The sequence below is a fragment of the Lissotriton helveticus genome, chromosome 5_1 (assembly GCF_964261635.1).
Source record: "Lissotriton helveticus chromosome 5_1, aLisHel1.1, whole genome shotgun sequence".
NCBI lineage: Eukaryota > Metazoa > Chordata > Amphibia > Caudata > Salamandridae > Lissotriton > Lissotriton helveticus.
In genome coordinates, this window is record NC_136065.1 from 102,061,464 (window position 1) to 102,078,088 (window position 16,625).

The 16,625-nt window shown below is 42.9% G+C and overlaps 1 protein-coding gene across 1 annotated transcript in view; it reads left to right on the forward strand.

The window, feature by feature from the left end:
- Nucleotides 1-16,625, forward strand: part of LOC144754225 (E3 ubiquitin-protein ligase TRIM39-like) — a 574,742-nt gene that overhangs the window by 432,096 nt on the left and 126,021 nt on the right. The window contains exon 2 of the mRNA XM_078641815.1: nucleotides 8,417-8,512. Coding sequence (XP_078497941.1) covers nucleotides 8,417-8,512 — 96 coding nt within the window. The remainder of the gene's footprint in view (nucleotides 1-8,416; nucleotides 8,513-16,625) is intronic.

Genomic DNA, 16,625 nt, shown 5'->3' on the forward strand with positions numbered 1-16,625 from the left:
CGAAAGCAAGGCAGAACAAACCGCTCAAGGCATGTTCATGCTTACATTCCCAAAATATTCTGTTTATTGTTGGTATGGGCATTATGCATGGTTATTACACTTCTAAAAACTTGTTGAATTAGTTATTTATTAAACTTTTGTATTTATACCAAAGTTTCCTACAATACACCAACATACCAGACCATGTAATATAAGTTACTGTATCAGCTCCCAATAGTCGCCCGTCTGACACATTCCGGATTACAACTTGTTGTCGTCCCCCCCCCCCCCCCTCCAGGTAGATGACACGCTCTTGTCATAGGTCTAGTTTGACTCCAGCCTGTCTCAATTATAGTGCTTGACCAGTTCACGCTCAAACCGGATCCTGCTGGGGCAGCAGGCCATCAGACACCTCAGTTGAAGAACCGTGTGATCTTGGCACTCTAGGGGCTTGGCTCCATCAGTCTCCCACATTGCACTAGCCAATGACGTAGCTCATGTAGCTGTCTCACAGGTCCTGGGGAGGTGCACTGGCTTTCGCCAGAAGTAGGGCTAGCGGGCCAAATCTGATTGTTGCAGCTAATCACCTGGTGTGTCCTGAAAGGGCTATTTTAGGGATACTTGTATCTTTGTCATTGCAGATAAACGCTCAAAGATCTGCACCCAGTATGCTGCAATTTAGGAACAGTGCCAGGTAAGGTGGAGGGAATCTGCATTTGGTGCAGAGCAGCGCACACAGTTGGTTGTAGCTGCTGCACTATGTTTGGCTTGTTTAAGGGTGGTGCTGTAGGCTTCATGCGAAACTTTGAAGGAGTCTTAGTCCGCCGTATGAAGATAATATGCCCATTTGTTTGCAGCAACAGAGCCATTATTACTCCGTAAATGTGTTGTCTAGGGCTGTTAACCATTTAGCTTTAACGGTTGGAACAATCCTGTGTAGTGTATAAGTTCCCGGTCGAGTGAGATTTGGATTGTGCATTAAGAGAAACAAGAGAGATTTACAATCTCATGGTTCCTGCGGAAAGATGAGTAGTTGCTTTACAAATAGTGCACGCGTATGTAGGGGACTCTATCCACAAGAGTAGGTTTTGTCCGTCCACCGATGGTGTCCCAGTCTATAAAAGCACCAGTATGGAATAAGTCTCCTATCTTAGTTTCCCCCCACACTCTTTTTCTTGAGGGTCTGCCTGGTGGCTGTGAGTGAGTTAAGAGGGTGGTGGGTCAGGGACTGTTCCAGGGCGTATTGCTCAGGGTAGTCTGAGCGTCTTCTGAGGCCCTCCTAGGCCAGTCGTGCACTCATACCAAAAACATTAGAACACATATGTACATAGAACTAAAATCAAGTTCAACTTTTATCTCAGTTACAATAAATCTTAGTTCATATATATTATAAATTAAAATATAAGCCCCATTATAGCATTTAGTTTAGTCATAGATTGAACACCCCTTACATTTGGCAGTGCATATTCCATCTCATATATTTCCCTAACCAACATCCACCAATCACTTATAAGTGGAGAGTTCTGACTGATCCATACTCGAGCGAATACCAACCTAGCTATTACAAGCAGTATCGAAAGGAAACAGGCCTGTCTATGATTCGTATTTACAGGACCAATCATGATTTCCCTGATCGTAAAAGAAGGATCTAGCCCCATCTTCTGAAAACATATTTGGCACACCTGCTGCCAGTAACTATCTAGTTTAGGACAAAATACAAACATGTGTGTGATATCCGCTGCAAAGAGGTCACATCTGGAGCATTTTACTCAAGTGCTAACAGAGCCCAGAAGAGCCCACTTAGCAATTCTCTGTGTAAGAGAGAAGGCAGATAGTACGAAATAGTTGTAATCGTATATTGCTAGAGTGTACAGAGTTCTTAATTACACTTAAGCTTTGTTCTATATTGTTTACCGTAACCCCTACTCCCAGTATCTTCCTTCACCGTTCAGCTAATTTATTACCATCCCCTTTTCTATAGCTAGTAAAGCATTTATACATATGACTTATAAGAGGCTTGACTTTGTCCTGATCTAAATTATCCCAGATCTCTGATTTAGTTATTTTTGTCAATTTTAGATGTTTCACGAAGTAGTCCCTGATTTGTAAATATTTGAAAAACATATGTCCTGGTAGTTTAAACAATAGTTGTAAATTCTCAAAGGACGCAAAACCATTATAGTCATTCAGATCGCCAAGAGATGTAATGCCATAGTTAGCCCAGCGTTTACTAGTAATATCTTGAAAAGTTTCTGGGAACATTGGATTACCCCATAAAGGGAGTCTATCGTGATAACATGATAAGTCTCATCTAGATAGGATCGCCTTCCACATAAAGGTAGTATCTTGCAAGGTCTTAAATTTAACCTGTTTAAAATAATTCGAATCATTGATTCTATATAGCTACATAGTACTATTCTCTGCCAGCATAAGTTGATAGAAGAAAGTAGTGCATAAGGGATTTAAAAGACTATGAAAGCGACCAGCAAATGCAGACCAAAAGTAAATTTTAAAGTCTGGAAAATCTATTCCACCCTGTTCGAAAGGGAGCAGTATCGTTGTGCTTTTTTGTAACCCCAGATAAAACTACTAAAAAGACCCTCTGACCTTTTAAAAAAAATATTGGGCACCCGCAAAGGGATAAATCGAAAGATACAAAAATGTCGGTAATATTTTCATTTTGATCATATTTGAGCGACCGATGATGCCAATAGATAGTTTATGCCATTGTTTTCAACAGTATAGCTGTATCTTTAATTAAAACTTCATAATTCAAAGCAAATATCAAGTCAATCCGTGAAGATAGTTTGACCCCTAGGTATGTAGCAACAGAGCAGACACCATATATAAATTCCCTAGGTTTAAAATTAAGGATTATTTGAGTTTTATTGGTATTAAGTTTATACCCTGATATAGCGCCAAACCCAGCTGCTTCATCCTCGATTTAATTTCATCTGTCTAGCTGGCTCAGTCGTAAAAAACGCTATATCGTCAGCATAGGCGATGATTTTAAGCGAGGCTGCACCATATAACAGTGGTCTAATTTGTAGATTGGATTGCAGTGCATAAATAAATAGTTTGATATAAAGGGGAGAAAGTGGACAGCCTTGTCGTGTGCCGCGAAAAATTGGAAAAGCAGTTGATTGTGACCCTAAATACATTATTTTAGGTTGTGGTTTGTCGTATAGGGCCTATATCCACCGTTTGTAAATGCCCTTGACCCGTATGTTTTTTAGTATAGCCCATAAGAAATCCCAATTTACCCTGTTGAACGCTTTTTCTGCGTCTAAAAGTAGCATACCAAGGGGAATAGTTGTTTTTTCCGCGCGATCAAAAGCGCAGATGGCAGTATTAATGTGGGCAGTGGTATCTCTACCTTGAATGAAACCATGTTGGTGGACAGATACCAAATCTGACATAACTGGAGCCAAACGGGTTGTGAGTATTTTTGCAAAGATTTTGCATCTGCATTCATAAGTGAAATTGGCCTATATGAGCTGCACTCATCAGGGTGTTTTTTTTGGTGTTTTTTTTTTTTTTTAAAGAAAGAATACTATTCACTGTAGGTTCCAGGAGTCGGGTACTGTACCACTGGTTTCGATATATTGTATAACCAATCTGAATGGTTCTATTAAAAGATCTTTAAATATTTTATAAAATTCCAGAGGTAAACAATCTTTCCCCGTCGCCTTACCCAAAGGGAGCGTAGATCTTGCTAGACATATCTCTTCTCTATTCATGTCCTTTCCTATTGTACTTATGACCTCCTCATTTAGTTTGGACTAGCGTATATGCCGTAAGTATTGCTGCATAGCTTCCTCTTTTGTCATTATATCAGAGGTGTATAGTTCTTGATGATAGATTGAAAATTGTTTTAAAATCTTTCAGTTCTGTATGCAGTATACCATTTGCTGCTTTTACCCCCTTTATATAAGTTGTAACTCGATCGTCATCCACTTTATAAGAATGAACTCTCCCTATTTGCTCACCAAATTCATATTGTGAGAGGCGATACTTGTTGTAACTAACTGCTATTCTTTCTCTAAATACTATTTTGGAAGCCACTCTGAGGTCTATCAGATTAAATAACAGTTTATCCTGATTATGCGATCCAGACAGGACTGCCTCCATATGTTCTATTTCAACCCTTCTTATAGCTAGGATATCTTCTTGGGTTGTAGCTTGCATTTTTTTGTTTTATAGTAATATATATTGTTGCGTAGTTCCTGGGATAACTGCTTTCCAGGTATCCCAGACCATCGCTGGAGAAGCTGACCCTATATTTTCATGAAAAAATGTTTCTAATTGTTTCCTAACAGTATCTATATACGTTTTATCTGATAGCAAGTCTTCAATCTTGGGAAAGTAAAAGGTCCATGTGTTTTATCTCCTGGTAAGATTTGGAAGTTAACATTAAGGGGTTATGGTCTGATGTAATGCGTGGGCATTTTGCTAAATCTGATGTCAAAAGTATTCCTTCTGACACCCATGCCATATCAATTCTTAAGTACAAGCGATGTGGTGAGGAATGATACGTGTATCCTGGAGTATTTGGATACAAATATCTCCATACATCCTTGATTAGTTGCAAACGGCCAAGTTCCACTATTGCAGCCCTAGTTTTACACATTCTATGGGTGGCCCCGTGTCTAGTTGTGTCAATGTTGTAATACATTATCACCCTTTCTCCCTCCCAATTTAACAATTCCATATTTAATACATCAAAAATTGATGGGTCGTCCACATTAGAACCGTATAAAGCAGATAGGATATATTTTTTACCCCGCATTTCCACCTGGGCAATTGCTCATCTACCAGCCTGATCTGTCAAGGTTCTCTGTATTACACATGAAAAACCTGTCTGTTTTAATATTGCCATTCCTCTGATCGAACATGACTGAGACGTGCAAGCAATTGTTTCATAGTCCAGGTGTGACAAAAGATTACGATCCTTGTAAGAAAGATGTGTTTCTGTTAACAGAACGAACTGAGGGCTATACATTTTTAGCTCTTACCGTACCAACTGCCTTTTGAGGTTGCTGTTGAGACCAGTGACATTCCGAGCTATACATTTAATCTGATCCATTACCCAATTTTCTTATTCGCCTCATATGCGCTATTGCCATTTATTACAAATATTACAAATAGTTTTATCCTCTTAATAATTATTCTCTTTTTATTAAAGACAAGGTTATAGCTACATATTCTAATCTTGTTGATTTTTATTTTCCAATTGCCCCCTCCCAAACCACCCGCCCCAACCCACCCCGTTTCGTGAAGGAGGAATCAACCCCTTGAAGAGCTGCTACTGTAGCAGCTAAAGGAAGACCGGTCAACCGGAACAGCCCTCAAACAGAAACCCGCACCCACAACTTATGAAAACTAGAAAAAGTGAATACACAAGTAGGAAGGAGAGCAATGAGACTCAACAGAAAAAAAAGTATATCTCAGCCTCTTTCCCCCCCCCCCTTCTCAGTTTGCCACCTACTGATAGCCGCTTTTGCATCATTAACGATTGAAGAAAATAAGTTCTCAGAACTTTCAAACGTGCTGGTTCCTGTAGAAACACTTGTGCATCCAGAGATTTTATGGGTTCAATTAATTGTCGCATTTGCCACCGCCTATCCATTGATACTTTACCGAGATCTCATCGTACAAAAACACTAATAGAATCAGTTGTTATATGGGAGCTCGGGCGGGCTTTTAAATATACAATCTGTCGCAACAAAAAGATGACGAAATATATTCGCATTGGCCTTTGAAAGCGGGATCCCTGTTTTTGCTGCCCTAGAGGGAGTCTGTGCGCCCTTTGGATCTGACAATCCCAACCCCAGTCGCCTAAATCTGGGAAGGCTTTCTGAAAAAAGTACCACAAACGCACAAGGATCTGCCCCTTCCTTCCCCTCTGGAATACCAAACAGTCTGAGTTTATGCCGACGTTGGCGGTTCTCTAAGCCCTCGACCTTAAGTTGTAGTGCTGTAATAGAAGTATCATGGGATTGAGTCAAATCCACCGTCTGTGCCGTAGCCTCCTCAGTATCCACCACCCGCGGCTGAAGTTCTGCAATATCACTAACAAGTGTGCCAACCTTGAGTCTCACTGCCGGCAATGCCTGTTGAATGCAGGATTGTCAGTTCTAAGCTGGGCATAGTGCTCCTGAGCTTCTTGCCTTTGATCTTTTAGATTCAAAGCAAGTAATGGTTCTGCATGATCAGATAACTGCTCAATTGATGAGTTTGAGTCAGAATTAGATGGCTGTTCCTGAGAGAACAGGTCCAGAGATTCCCGTCATTCCAGACACAGTAGAAATACCTTTATCCAAGTCTTCTGACACAATTTCTTTGCTCTGGACTGTCTCTGTTGGACTGTCCCCCGATAGACTAGAAATGATTGACTTGACCCCACCTTTCGTTTGAACCCAGCGACGTAGGGAGGTGTCAGTTAATACATCTTTATTTCGTAAACCAGCTGTATATTGTTGATCAGACCTAATTGGCGTTTTCTTATTGCCTTTGTGATATGTTGTTTTTGTATTTCCCTTTTTAGGAACAGTCTTGGGTGTTTTTAGACGTTGTTTCCATGTTTTTTTTTACCTTGGTTTTATTAGAGGGAGGTGAAGGCGTTTGTAGCACACTATGACAGTTGTCTCAGGGTATCACACTTTCATCCGTCGATAAATATGGAGAGGATTGTGACTCCTAGCCCGTTTCTCTATCGAAATGATCGTTGGGGTGGGGGGGGGGGGGAGGGGGAGTGCCAAATTAAGAGGTGAGATTGTAATATCAGTTTACTATCAGCCAACCCGATCACCTGCTCATACGCGGAGTCCTCTGTAGCTGAGCCCTCATTGCTGGACATATTGACATTAACAGTGTTAACCGTGTTAGCAATACTGCAAGCGTACAGCCCTCTCGCCCAATTCACTAGCTCTGCTCTGTGTTTGTCTCATTCACTGCTATCTGTGCAATCATATCATCTGACAACACTAGATCGCTTTCAGGGCAGCCAGCAATCTTTGATTGTTGAACACCGGACTCTAGCGTGTACTCTGAGGCAGTTGCGCCATTTTCTAGCACAGTAGAAGTTTAAGCCATTCAAATTTGTTGCCCAGGGATAGCCTCCGATAAAATGCCAGCAATTTCATTACTACTGGCGTTCTCAGTAGAGCTGTTTGTTGCCAGGAGCTCTGCTGCTCTCCCTGATTGTAATAGTCGAAGTATAGGCTTTGTCCCCACGGGATCTCGGTGGCGCCACTGCCTCTGATGTTTCTTCAGCGGCATTATCCTCCTCAGTGGCAGCGGGAGTTAGTCCGGTTAAACACTGCTGAAGAGGTGGTTGCCTGCATGCGCGAGTCAATCTTGCTGATCCCTTCGGTGGAGCCATTGCAATTCTAGCACTGGTATCACAAGCCAATGATTCCCAAACAATTGCTGATCTCCTCCCAGTCAGGAGACTAGAAAGCCGATGTTTGTAAGATGTCAGTCGATATCGCGAAGTGTAACCACCAGCATGTGTCCACTATGTATCCTGGTACTCAGCTGTATTGTTCCATTTGTTTTAATTAGTTTTCAAAAACATTTTTGCTCTGCTTCCATGCGGCGGAGTTTTCACCTCGTCAGTACAACATTCTGATCAATATCCTTAGCGGGTTTGAGGAGTTTGCGAGGACCGGTCCGACTGCCTGTGTTCCCTGGTGGAGTCAGTCTGCCATCTTGCTCCTCCTCCTCATCGTGACTAGCACCGATCGGCCAGTCGCGCATTCTTGACTGAGTTCAATTCATTCCGGCCCAATTGAGGCGCCCTCCCAGTCAGGGCAGTCAAGGGTATTGATATGCTATGTCTCACTTAATTGCTAAGTGGGCCATATATGGCAGGGGGTGTATCCAGAAGTGCTTATGCTGTGCCTGTGCACAGTAGTATTACAGCTCCAAGTCTGATGCTGCTAAAACCCTTCGTCATATGGCAAAGTGAGTGTTTCCCAGTTTATATTGGGCTGACCACCGCCAAGCCTATAGTGATTGATACTTTTACTTAGTGCTTTGAAAATGTCAGTAGGACATTGTTTATTGTTTAAAGTAGTGCAACGTCTTAATGTTATTATGGGTTAAAGACTAAGGTCTTTATCAAGTAGGAGTAAGTGCCAGTGATGAAGCTAGTTTACCTGGAGCAGGAATTCTAGCCTAGTCCTTCCAGATCAGAAAAGGTCCAATACTTAGGGCTGGTACTTACAGTCTGGATATGTACAACTGATGTATACAGTCTGTGTATGTGTGGCTGGTGAGTACAGCCTTGCTTTGTGGGGCTGGTACTTAGTCTGGATATGTGGGGCTGGTACTTAGTCTGGACAGGTATGTTTGGTACTGTAATGATTTTGTTTCGTAAGTTAGACCACACTCTACCGATCTACACTTCTTTCTTGCACTCTCACCCCTGCAGGTAAAACTTCAAGAGTGGCTGCGTCTTCTCAAGAAAGAGGAAGAATATATTCTGGAGTCTAAAGTCAAGGACGAGGAACAATGTAGAACCCTGAGGGTGAGTGGCTGCAGTGAATGCTCTGGATATATGTGTCTGTATTTGTCCATGTACTTGTGTGTACCTCTTAAAGTTCAAGACACACAAACGTCGATGAGACCCCCTACAGACCGGGTCGTGATACACACTAGGTAAACAGAGCCACTGCTGTTGGACACTGGGGCTGAAATCGTCAGCCAAGGGTGTGTCTTAATAAACACAAATAAAAATTACTATGCTCACTAGAACGTAATACATACATACTTAAATAGTGTACATTAGTATATGTTTGTACATGTGTGGCATTATCTGGCAGCGAGTATATACCAGTCTGTGTGTACATGTTCAGACTTACGTGGTAAAGTATGCGTTTTACGTATGGATGGTTCTGGAGTAATCTGTGGCAGTGCATGCATGCCTGTGTATCTCTATAATTGTGTATTTTCGTGGGCATGTTGAGAGTTTGTGTGTCTCTTTATGTATGTATTTTGAGCCACATAATCTGCCAATGCATGTGCACTTTTGTGTGCATGTGCGTTTGGGGGATGTATATGCTTTAGTCTGAATTTTTTTGGCTGCGAGTTTGTACTTCCATATGTGAATGTCTGTCTGAAAGTTTGCATGTCACATGGTCTGGTGCTATTTGTAACTGTACAAATACATGAGTGCATCTGTGTGTGCGCCTCTGTACGTTTTGTTTGCATGGGTCTGGAGTTGTACATCTCTGAGATTATTGATGTGCATCTGGGTGTGCATGTGAAGTATTGTGTACTTCTGGAGACATCAATCTGCAATTTTGTACAAGTGTGTGTGTGTGTGTGTGTGTGTGTGTGTCGGTGTGTGTCTGTCGGTCTGTCGGTCTGTCGAGTTTCTTTCTAGGGTGTGGAGCTGGTGACCCTTGACCTAGTCATATGAATGGTATATCCAACGCCACCACTTCCGACAAACCTGTGGGTACTGAGAAACTGACAGGTCATGGAAATATTTTACCTTGTAGAGTGCACACGTTCCACGGAATCTTCTGTTTCAAAGCAAAGTTATTTTTATAGTGAATCTTACCCACAAATAGTTCATTCGTTTTAAATCAAATGCCTTTTAAGTTTTTACATGTTTTGTGGCTAAGACATTTCCCTTCTTCAGGGCTTAGGCCTTTCTAACTCTGAAAACATGGGCACAACTCTGCTTTGGCCACTGATCTCAGACTTATCTGTTCAGCTCAATCCTTGTTCCAAGGTTTTTCTGAAACCGTATTTTTTATATATATATATATATATATATATATATATATATATATATATGTATGTGCTACAGTTCCACGTGTCCTATTTTATGCCTTCATTAAAATGCTGTTTCAAGATGGCTCATAGCCAAACATAGCACCCCAAGAGAACTAAGACACATTGCCCTGCCTCAAACTGGAAGAAAGGACTAGCCTGAAATGGATCGGCAATAGCGCACATTTATCACCACTCAGACTCCACGGTTGTGATATTTAACCCCATCCATGCTCATGACGAGCCCAGCTCGTCATGAGTCCATTAGAGCTCTGCTCATGACGAGCTGGGCTCGTCATAACTGCCACGGTCTGCCCACGAGCGATTGATTCCTCGCCTGTGCGGGAGAATTAATCAGTGGGCGGAGTCGTGACGAGTCCAGCTCGTCCTGAGCAGAGCTCTACTGTGACTCATAACGAGCTGGGCTCATCACAAGCACAGCAGCACCGCGCCCCACCCCGCGCCGTGGGGGAATTACCCCAAGAGTTCATCAGGTGTCTGTGGTGATAAAGTTAAAGAAGGTGTCATTGGCATACACATTTCACGGTATTTGCTAATCTATTCCACAATTTTTGTGAAGTGCTTTTCCTAATGTACACTCTTCGTTCTGTAGTGGTTAGTACCTCACTTGTCGCTATGCTGCCTGATTGTATTCTCACCTGAGTGCCCATTTATTGCTGCAAAAAACTGTACCAGATCACAGCTCTGCACTCCTTTTGCACAGTCAGACCGCATTGGGGTGGGGAGGGGCGGTGAACAGGTTAGTGATCCCCAATCATTGAGGCTATTTGCTTCTTGTGTCCAGGGGTCTGTCCTTATGGCTTTGGAGGGTGGGCGAAAGACTTCTCTTTCTGAAATTGACTCTCAGGATAGTGAGATCGAGCAGTCAAAAGCTTCTCATAAAGATAGAGCGCGGGGCAAGTACTCAGAACTCAACAGTCCACTAACAGGCACGATAATTTTATGTCTGGCCCATTGCTTAATTTTAGTTAGAAAGAAAGACCTTTGAGTTCACAGAAACACAAAATATCAAACAGTTCAATAAAGGTACAATTACATGACTCGAGGGGGCGTGGCCACGGCGCTGCCGAGCATGGACGTGAGGAAAATTATATTTTGCCCTGTTATGTGTCCCTACGTGTTCCCCATCTTATGTTATATGTGCATGATTAATATGCATATATCCCCCTATGATCGAATAAAGACGCACTTACAGTTGTGTCCAACGTTAGTATGTCAGTTATCCAGTCCCCCGTGAAAGCAACGTGAATTAGGCTTCTAGGCCTATGTTGCCATCATTTTACATTATGCACGTTAATTCATCAAATTGTCCCCGTCTCTAGGCCTCAAAGGGCCCGGACACCAGATTCAAGCTCCAGTCTCCTGAAAGCACTGCTCCGAGAGATGCAGCCCCCACCTGCATCCCTGACCCTTCACTTACTTCCTGCCGCGCAGCGCGGTGCCCGGCTTGGCTCTGTTTGCCTGCCTGCCAAGAATATGTTATGCCTACAGTTATCAGTTCAGCTCCTCGTCTTCACATTCCTAAGCTAACGAACCGCATAAACATCTCCAGCTATAGTCTAGTCTTTCTGTCTCCATGCAAGTGAATTACTGTAGTAATATCCATAGAAGATTCATAGCACACGCAATACATGAAAAATATATGCATGCACCAGCCTTAGTGTCAAGTAGCCTTTGCTCTGATGACTTTTAGATTCAATCAACATGTACTCCAAACACAAGATACCAGATATGCTATAGGTACATGTCGTCCTGACATCCCAGACTTTAGTCTCCTCTTCTAGTGCAGAAGTCCGAGCCCCCAGCTCTCCCCAGGTACACGTCATGGCCCGTTTGCGCGCACCACGAGGTTAAAGGTTCCAGCTGCCCAGGTAGCCCCCTCCATGTATCCACCCATTCATGACACTTCTGTGACGTCTACATCACATGTCTTCGTGCACGCCCTGTGCACGCCTTCTTTTTACGCCCATGTGTTCTTATCTTCCGTTTGTCACTTGTTCCGCCTACTGTATGCAATGTAATTGTACTGTTTTACTATATATACCATGTAATGTTAATGAGACGTAGCAGCTGCCATTCCATTCATTTACAGGCTATTCCGATCCTGTCCCTTCCCTTGTGCCTGAATAAAGCCTGATCGACTCAGATACCCCGGATCCTGCCTCTTATTTATTGAGCTATCTGTTTTATTTAATGCATTGAAAAATAGTACCGGTAATTAATTATTTATTTACCACATAATGGCGCCCGAACAGGGACGAGCCCTTTCCCCACGCGCCGGAGATGTAACGCAGGTCCCCTGACCCTTCTACAGCCGTGACGGAACCCTACCGTGCACGTGCAGATATTTCTGCTTCATCAAGTCTCCCTCAGGCCCACGGAGGAGACGGAGACTGCGGTCCGGCATCCAGACGAGGCGGTGAGGAATGCGGTTCGTCCCGACCAGAGCCCAAGCCGAGAGAGCAAGGTCCGAGGTATCCGGAGGCCCACCTGTTTCCGAAGTTCGAAGCGCATGCGTGGCAGTAACCAGACGTCGTAGCAGTCCAGTCCGAGGCCTTCAGTTCTGCTTCCCGGTGAGTACCGTTGCGGGGGAAGTATCTAGACAGGGTCATTAGTTTGTCCCTGGTCCGATGGGTTTGGGTACGCAGATCCAGACCGACGTGTCCATCTAGGTTTATACGGTTTGACGTGTCTCTTTATGAGACCGGTATGTTCTGTACTGTTTTAGCAGTGCATCCAGTAATTCTAGTAAGTCCGTTCTCGAGAAATTCAAGTGTTATGTTCTCAATGTACCAGGTAGTATTCTGTTCAAACTGTTATTAATGTGTTTTTATGTCGTGGTATGAGCGATTGTTTTGCTATTCATTTCTGTGATTATTGTGTATTGGGTTCATGTTCAAGTAACGGTTCAAATATGCCTCTGTTTTCGAAGTTACGTCAGATAAAGACTAGAAAAGGGTTACTCGAAAAAGCAGTTCCTGTCCCTCCTAGGGATAGTCCTGGACATTTCATGTATCATAAGCATGGCTTAGATGCCATACTGTATCTAGATTTATGGGTGGATTATACAAAGAATCTTGAAGAGAAATATAGATGGCCTGTATCAGGTACATGGGATGCCGAGTGCATCATGCGAGTAGAAGAAGCATTATGGAAAAAGAAAGCCAGACAATCCCAGAAAGATGCCATAGAATTATGGCGTAAAGAATCCCATAAAAGATCCGAAAAAGATTTCAGAAAAGCAGAATTAAGCAGGGAATCCTCAGAAAAAGCCCAAGAAAGGGAACTTCTAGAAGAAGGTGAACGAGTTAGAGCAGAACAGTCAGACAGACAGAGAAATGCCCTTATTAAAGGTATGTATCCTCTTCTTGCTGAGGGCTTGCCAAAGGCAACCCCGGAAGCATCCTGTAATTTACCGCCACCATTGGTCCCGACTAAGCTACGTCATAAACCGACTGCAGCTGAAATTTTTCTTTCGTCCTATTTGGACGATACTGTCCCAGAATATGCAAATCCTATTCTGCCTGCTCAACCTCAGCACCCTGTTAATAATGTAATTTCTGTTCCTCCAGCCACTGGTCCCGGGAATCCCGTTCATATGCCAGTACCCCCCGGACCAGCCCACAGTACGTGTGCCTGTTTTGCCAGTCACTTTACCAGTACATTCAGCATCAATTGACGATTCTAGTTCAGGAGGAGCGGGGGGAGGTGCTCCTACCACTCTGCCTCAAGTAAAACGACTGACGCTGAGAGACGCAGCGTTACAACATACGCCAAAAGTGGCTACGCACGAAGCCATCAGTAAGTTCCTTACTGATTGCAGATATGACCCGGTGCCAGGCGAAGATCACATGATATTATATTCCGTACGTTTACGACGAGTTGCAAACTTTTTAGTTACCATATCAGATATGAAGGAACATTTAGACAGAATATATCATTTTATCCAAACAGGGGAGAAACCAGAAAGTATTCACGAAGCTATGGCACACAGGAAAGTCGAGACTCAAAGCATGATTTTGCAATTTCTGATAAATTGTTTAATAAGAGAACAGGATTATCCTGATAAAGACAAAGACGAGAGGAAAGTCTTGACAAGATGGTGTGACAATATAGCCGACGGAAAACGAAAGACACAAAATTGTATAGAAACTATGTACAGAAAGATCCGAAAGGAAATTATAAGTATACACCAAAAGGAGGAAGCAAGAAGAGTAGCAGAAAAAGAGAATGACTCTTCAAGTGAAGAGGTAGACAGCGAGAACCCAACCAGAATAGCGTATGTAGGTAGAGCGAGACCTTCCGATAGACATTCACGCCTAGACTACAAGAAAGCTTTTCCTCCTCCCGTACCAGAACAGTGTTCTCTTGAACAAGTATTCCAGGCTACCGATAAAGTTCTGAAATTACGAATAGGTTACAGTGAGCTTAGTACCATGCATGAACAAGAACTAGCCCGATCAGCAGTCCGATGGACTAGTGATTCTACCACGTTTTCAGATGAAATAGTGGCCCAAATGTTTCTGAAACTGCCCCCAGCCGAGCAGCGACTGGTGGGTATGTACATGATCCAGCACCTCGTTACACTGTATGAGGATCAGCAGTCTGATCCAGGTCCCCTGTATGATGTACTGAACGAGTTACTCCTAAACAGATGGAAAGGTCTAGGTACCGATTTAATTAATGTCGTTTTAGAACAGCGCCACAAATACAGAACGTTCCTGAATCCACATTTTGTTCCTGTTCCACCGCTAGTAAGAAAATCATTCTACATAGACAGACAGAATCCGTTGCGAGAAGTACATCCAGTTAAGGGAGCGGGGGTGATCTAGAACGAGTATTTGTTTACACCCCTATCACGAAAATAGAACTACTAGAAATGAAAAAGTTAATACCCTGTCACGATAAAGATCCAGCAGGGTTCCACCGTGAATTAAAAGACATGCTCCGTATGGGAGAATACACGTATCCTGATATCATTAAAATGTTAAAGGTCCTGTTGCCTGCGGGCATATATGAAAAACTCAAAGAAAAAGAATGGGAAGTGGGAGAGAAAAAGATAGATTGGACCGCATTAGAGACTGAAGATAACACGCGAGTTCCAGGTACCGGTCTTGGGGAAAAAGCTAAAGCATTGCCCGAATTGTTAATACAAGTCTTGCCAAGATTACTAGCCACGAAAAAGGAAGACTGGGATGCTATCTCAGCCTGTAAACAGAAACAAGACGAAGACACTAGTGATTTTTATTCTAGATTTGAGAAATGTTTCATTATTAATAGCGGTCTGAAAACAAGTAGTGAATCGTATCCACATCTTTTTGTTACCAAACTAGTTGAGAATTCTTTACCACAAGTTAAAAATCGAGTACTGAAAGTCGAGAGTACTTGGCAAGCTAATACTCCGTCACAAATGCTCCAGATGCTCCAGTATCACCAGAACAGAATCAGGGAAGAGCAGGAACATGAAAGGAGACGTATGAAAGACACGAAAATGAAAGTACTAGTTGCACAGTCTGTTCCCCAAGACAGTCAGAAGAGGGGTACGAATCAAACTAGTCATTCTGCAGCTCCCGTTAAAGGGACCTGCAATTACTGTAAACAGCCAGGTCATTATATAAATGAATGTGCAGTTCTGAAACACAACATAGCTACTGGTAAGACGAAAGAGAGACCGCGTCCGCCTAGACAGGAACATGTTCCGCAGAACACGCAAGCACCGCAGAACGCACAACAGACAGTTACAGTACCGCAGCCTATAGCTGCCACACAACACGTTACACAACAGATGTATCAGTATGCACAGTCCGAATATCCAGATTATCAGCAGTATTCATGAAACAGCCTAGAGAGGGAGGTTGGCTTGCCTCTCATCGAGATTCCTGTAGATCAAGAGGGTCCCTATGTACACAGTCAAGTATTAGGGAAAGGCAGAAAGTTTCTGATTGATACAGGGGCAAGTAGGACTACCATCAGTCATGACGAGGTTCCAGGGGCTCCGCTCTCCGGCTCTAGAAACATTTCCCTTGGATTTTCAGGAAAGCCTATTGTTAACGAAATATCGAAACCAGTTTCCCTAGAAGTTGGTCCATTGTCCCGAACTACAGACTTGTTACTTACGAAATCATGTCCAGAAAATTTACTAGGTATCAAAACACTGAAAGAGTTAGGTGCTATCATATGTTGCTCCCCAGAAGGAGTGAGATTGTTTTTACGTGATTTTAAAGGTCATTATGTGTTACGTGATTTTGATCCAAGATTATTGAATGTACCACAGCATTTATGGGCGCAAGGTCCAACTGATGTAGGTTGTAAGCACATTACACCCTATCGTGTCACTCTGAAGAAAGGTGTTGTATTACCACGAATCCGACAGTACAAATTGCCACCTGAGGCTGTAGCAGCCTTATCGAAAATTATTGACGAGCTCATCGCTCAAGGAGTAGTTGTAGAAACTGACTCCAATGTATGTAATTCTCCTATCATTCCGATTCTTAAACGTACTGATTCAAATGCACCTCCAGTTTATCGATTAGTGATTGACCTTCGAGAACTTAATAAATGTATCATACCCCAGTACCCAGTGGTTCCAGATATTTCTTCCTTATTGACTGCCATTGATTCCGAAGCCACGTTCTTCACTGTTATTGATCTCAAGAACGCATTCTTTAGTGTCCCCATTCATCCAGACAGCCAGTTTCTTTTCGGATTCTGTTTAAATGGAAGAAGCTATAAATTCACACGAGCTCCTCAAGGTTTCACAGAAAGTCCTAGTATTTACAGTCAAGCACTTAAAAGACAACTAGACAATATTCACATGCCAACTGACACTGCCCTGCTCC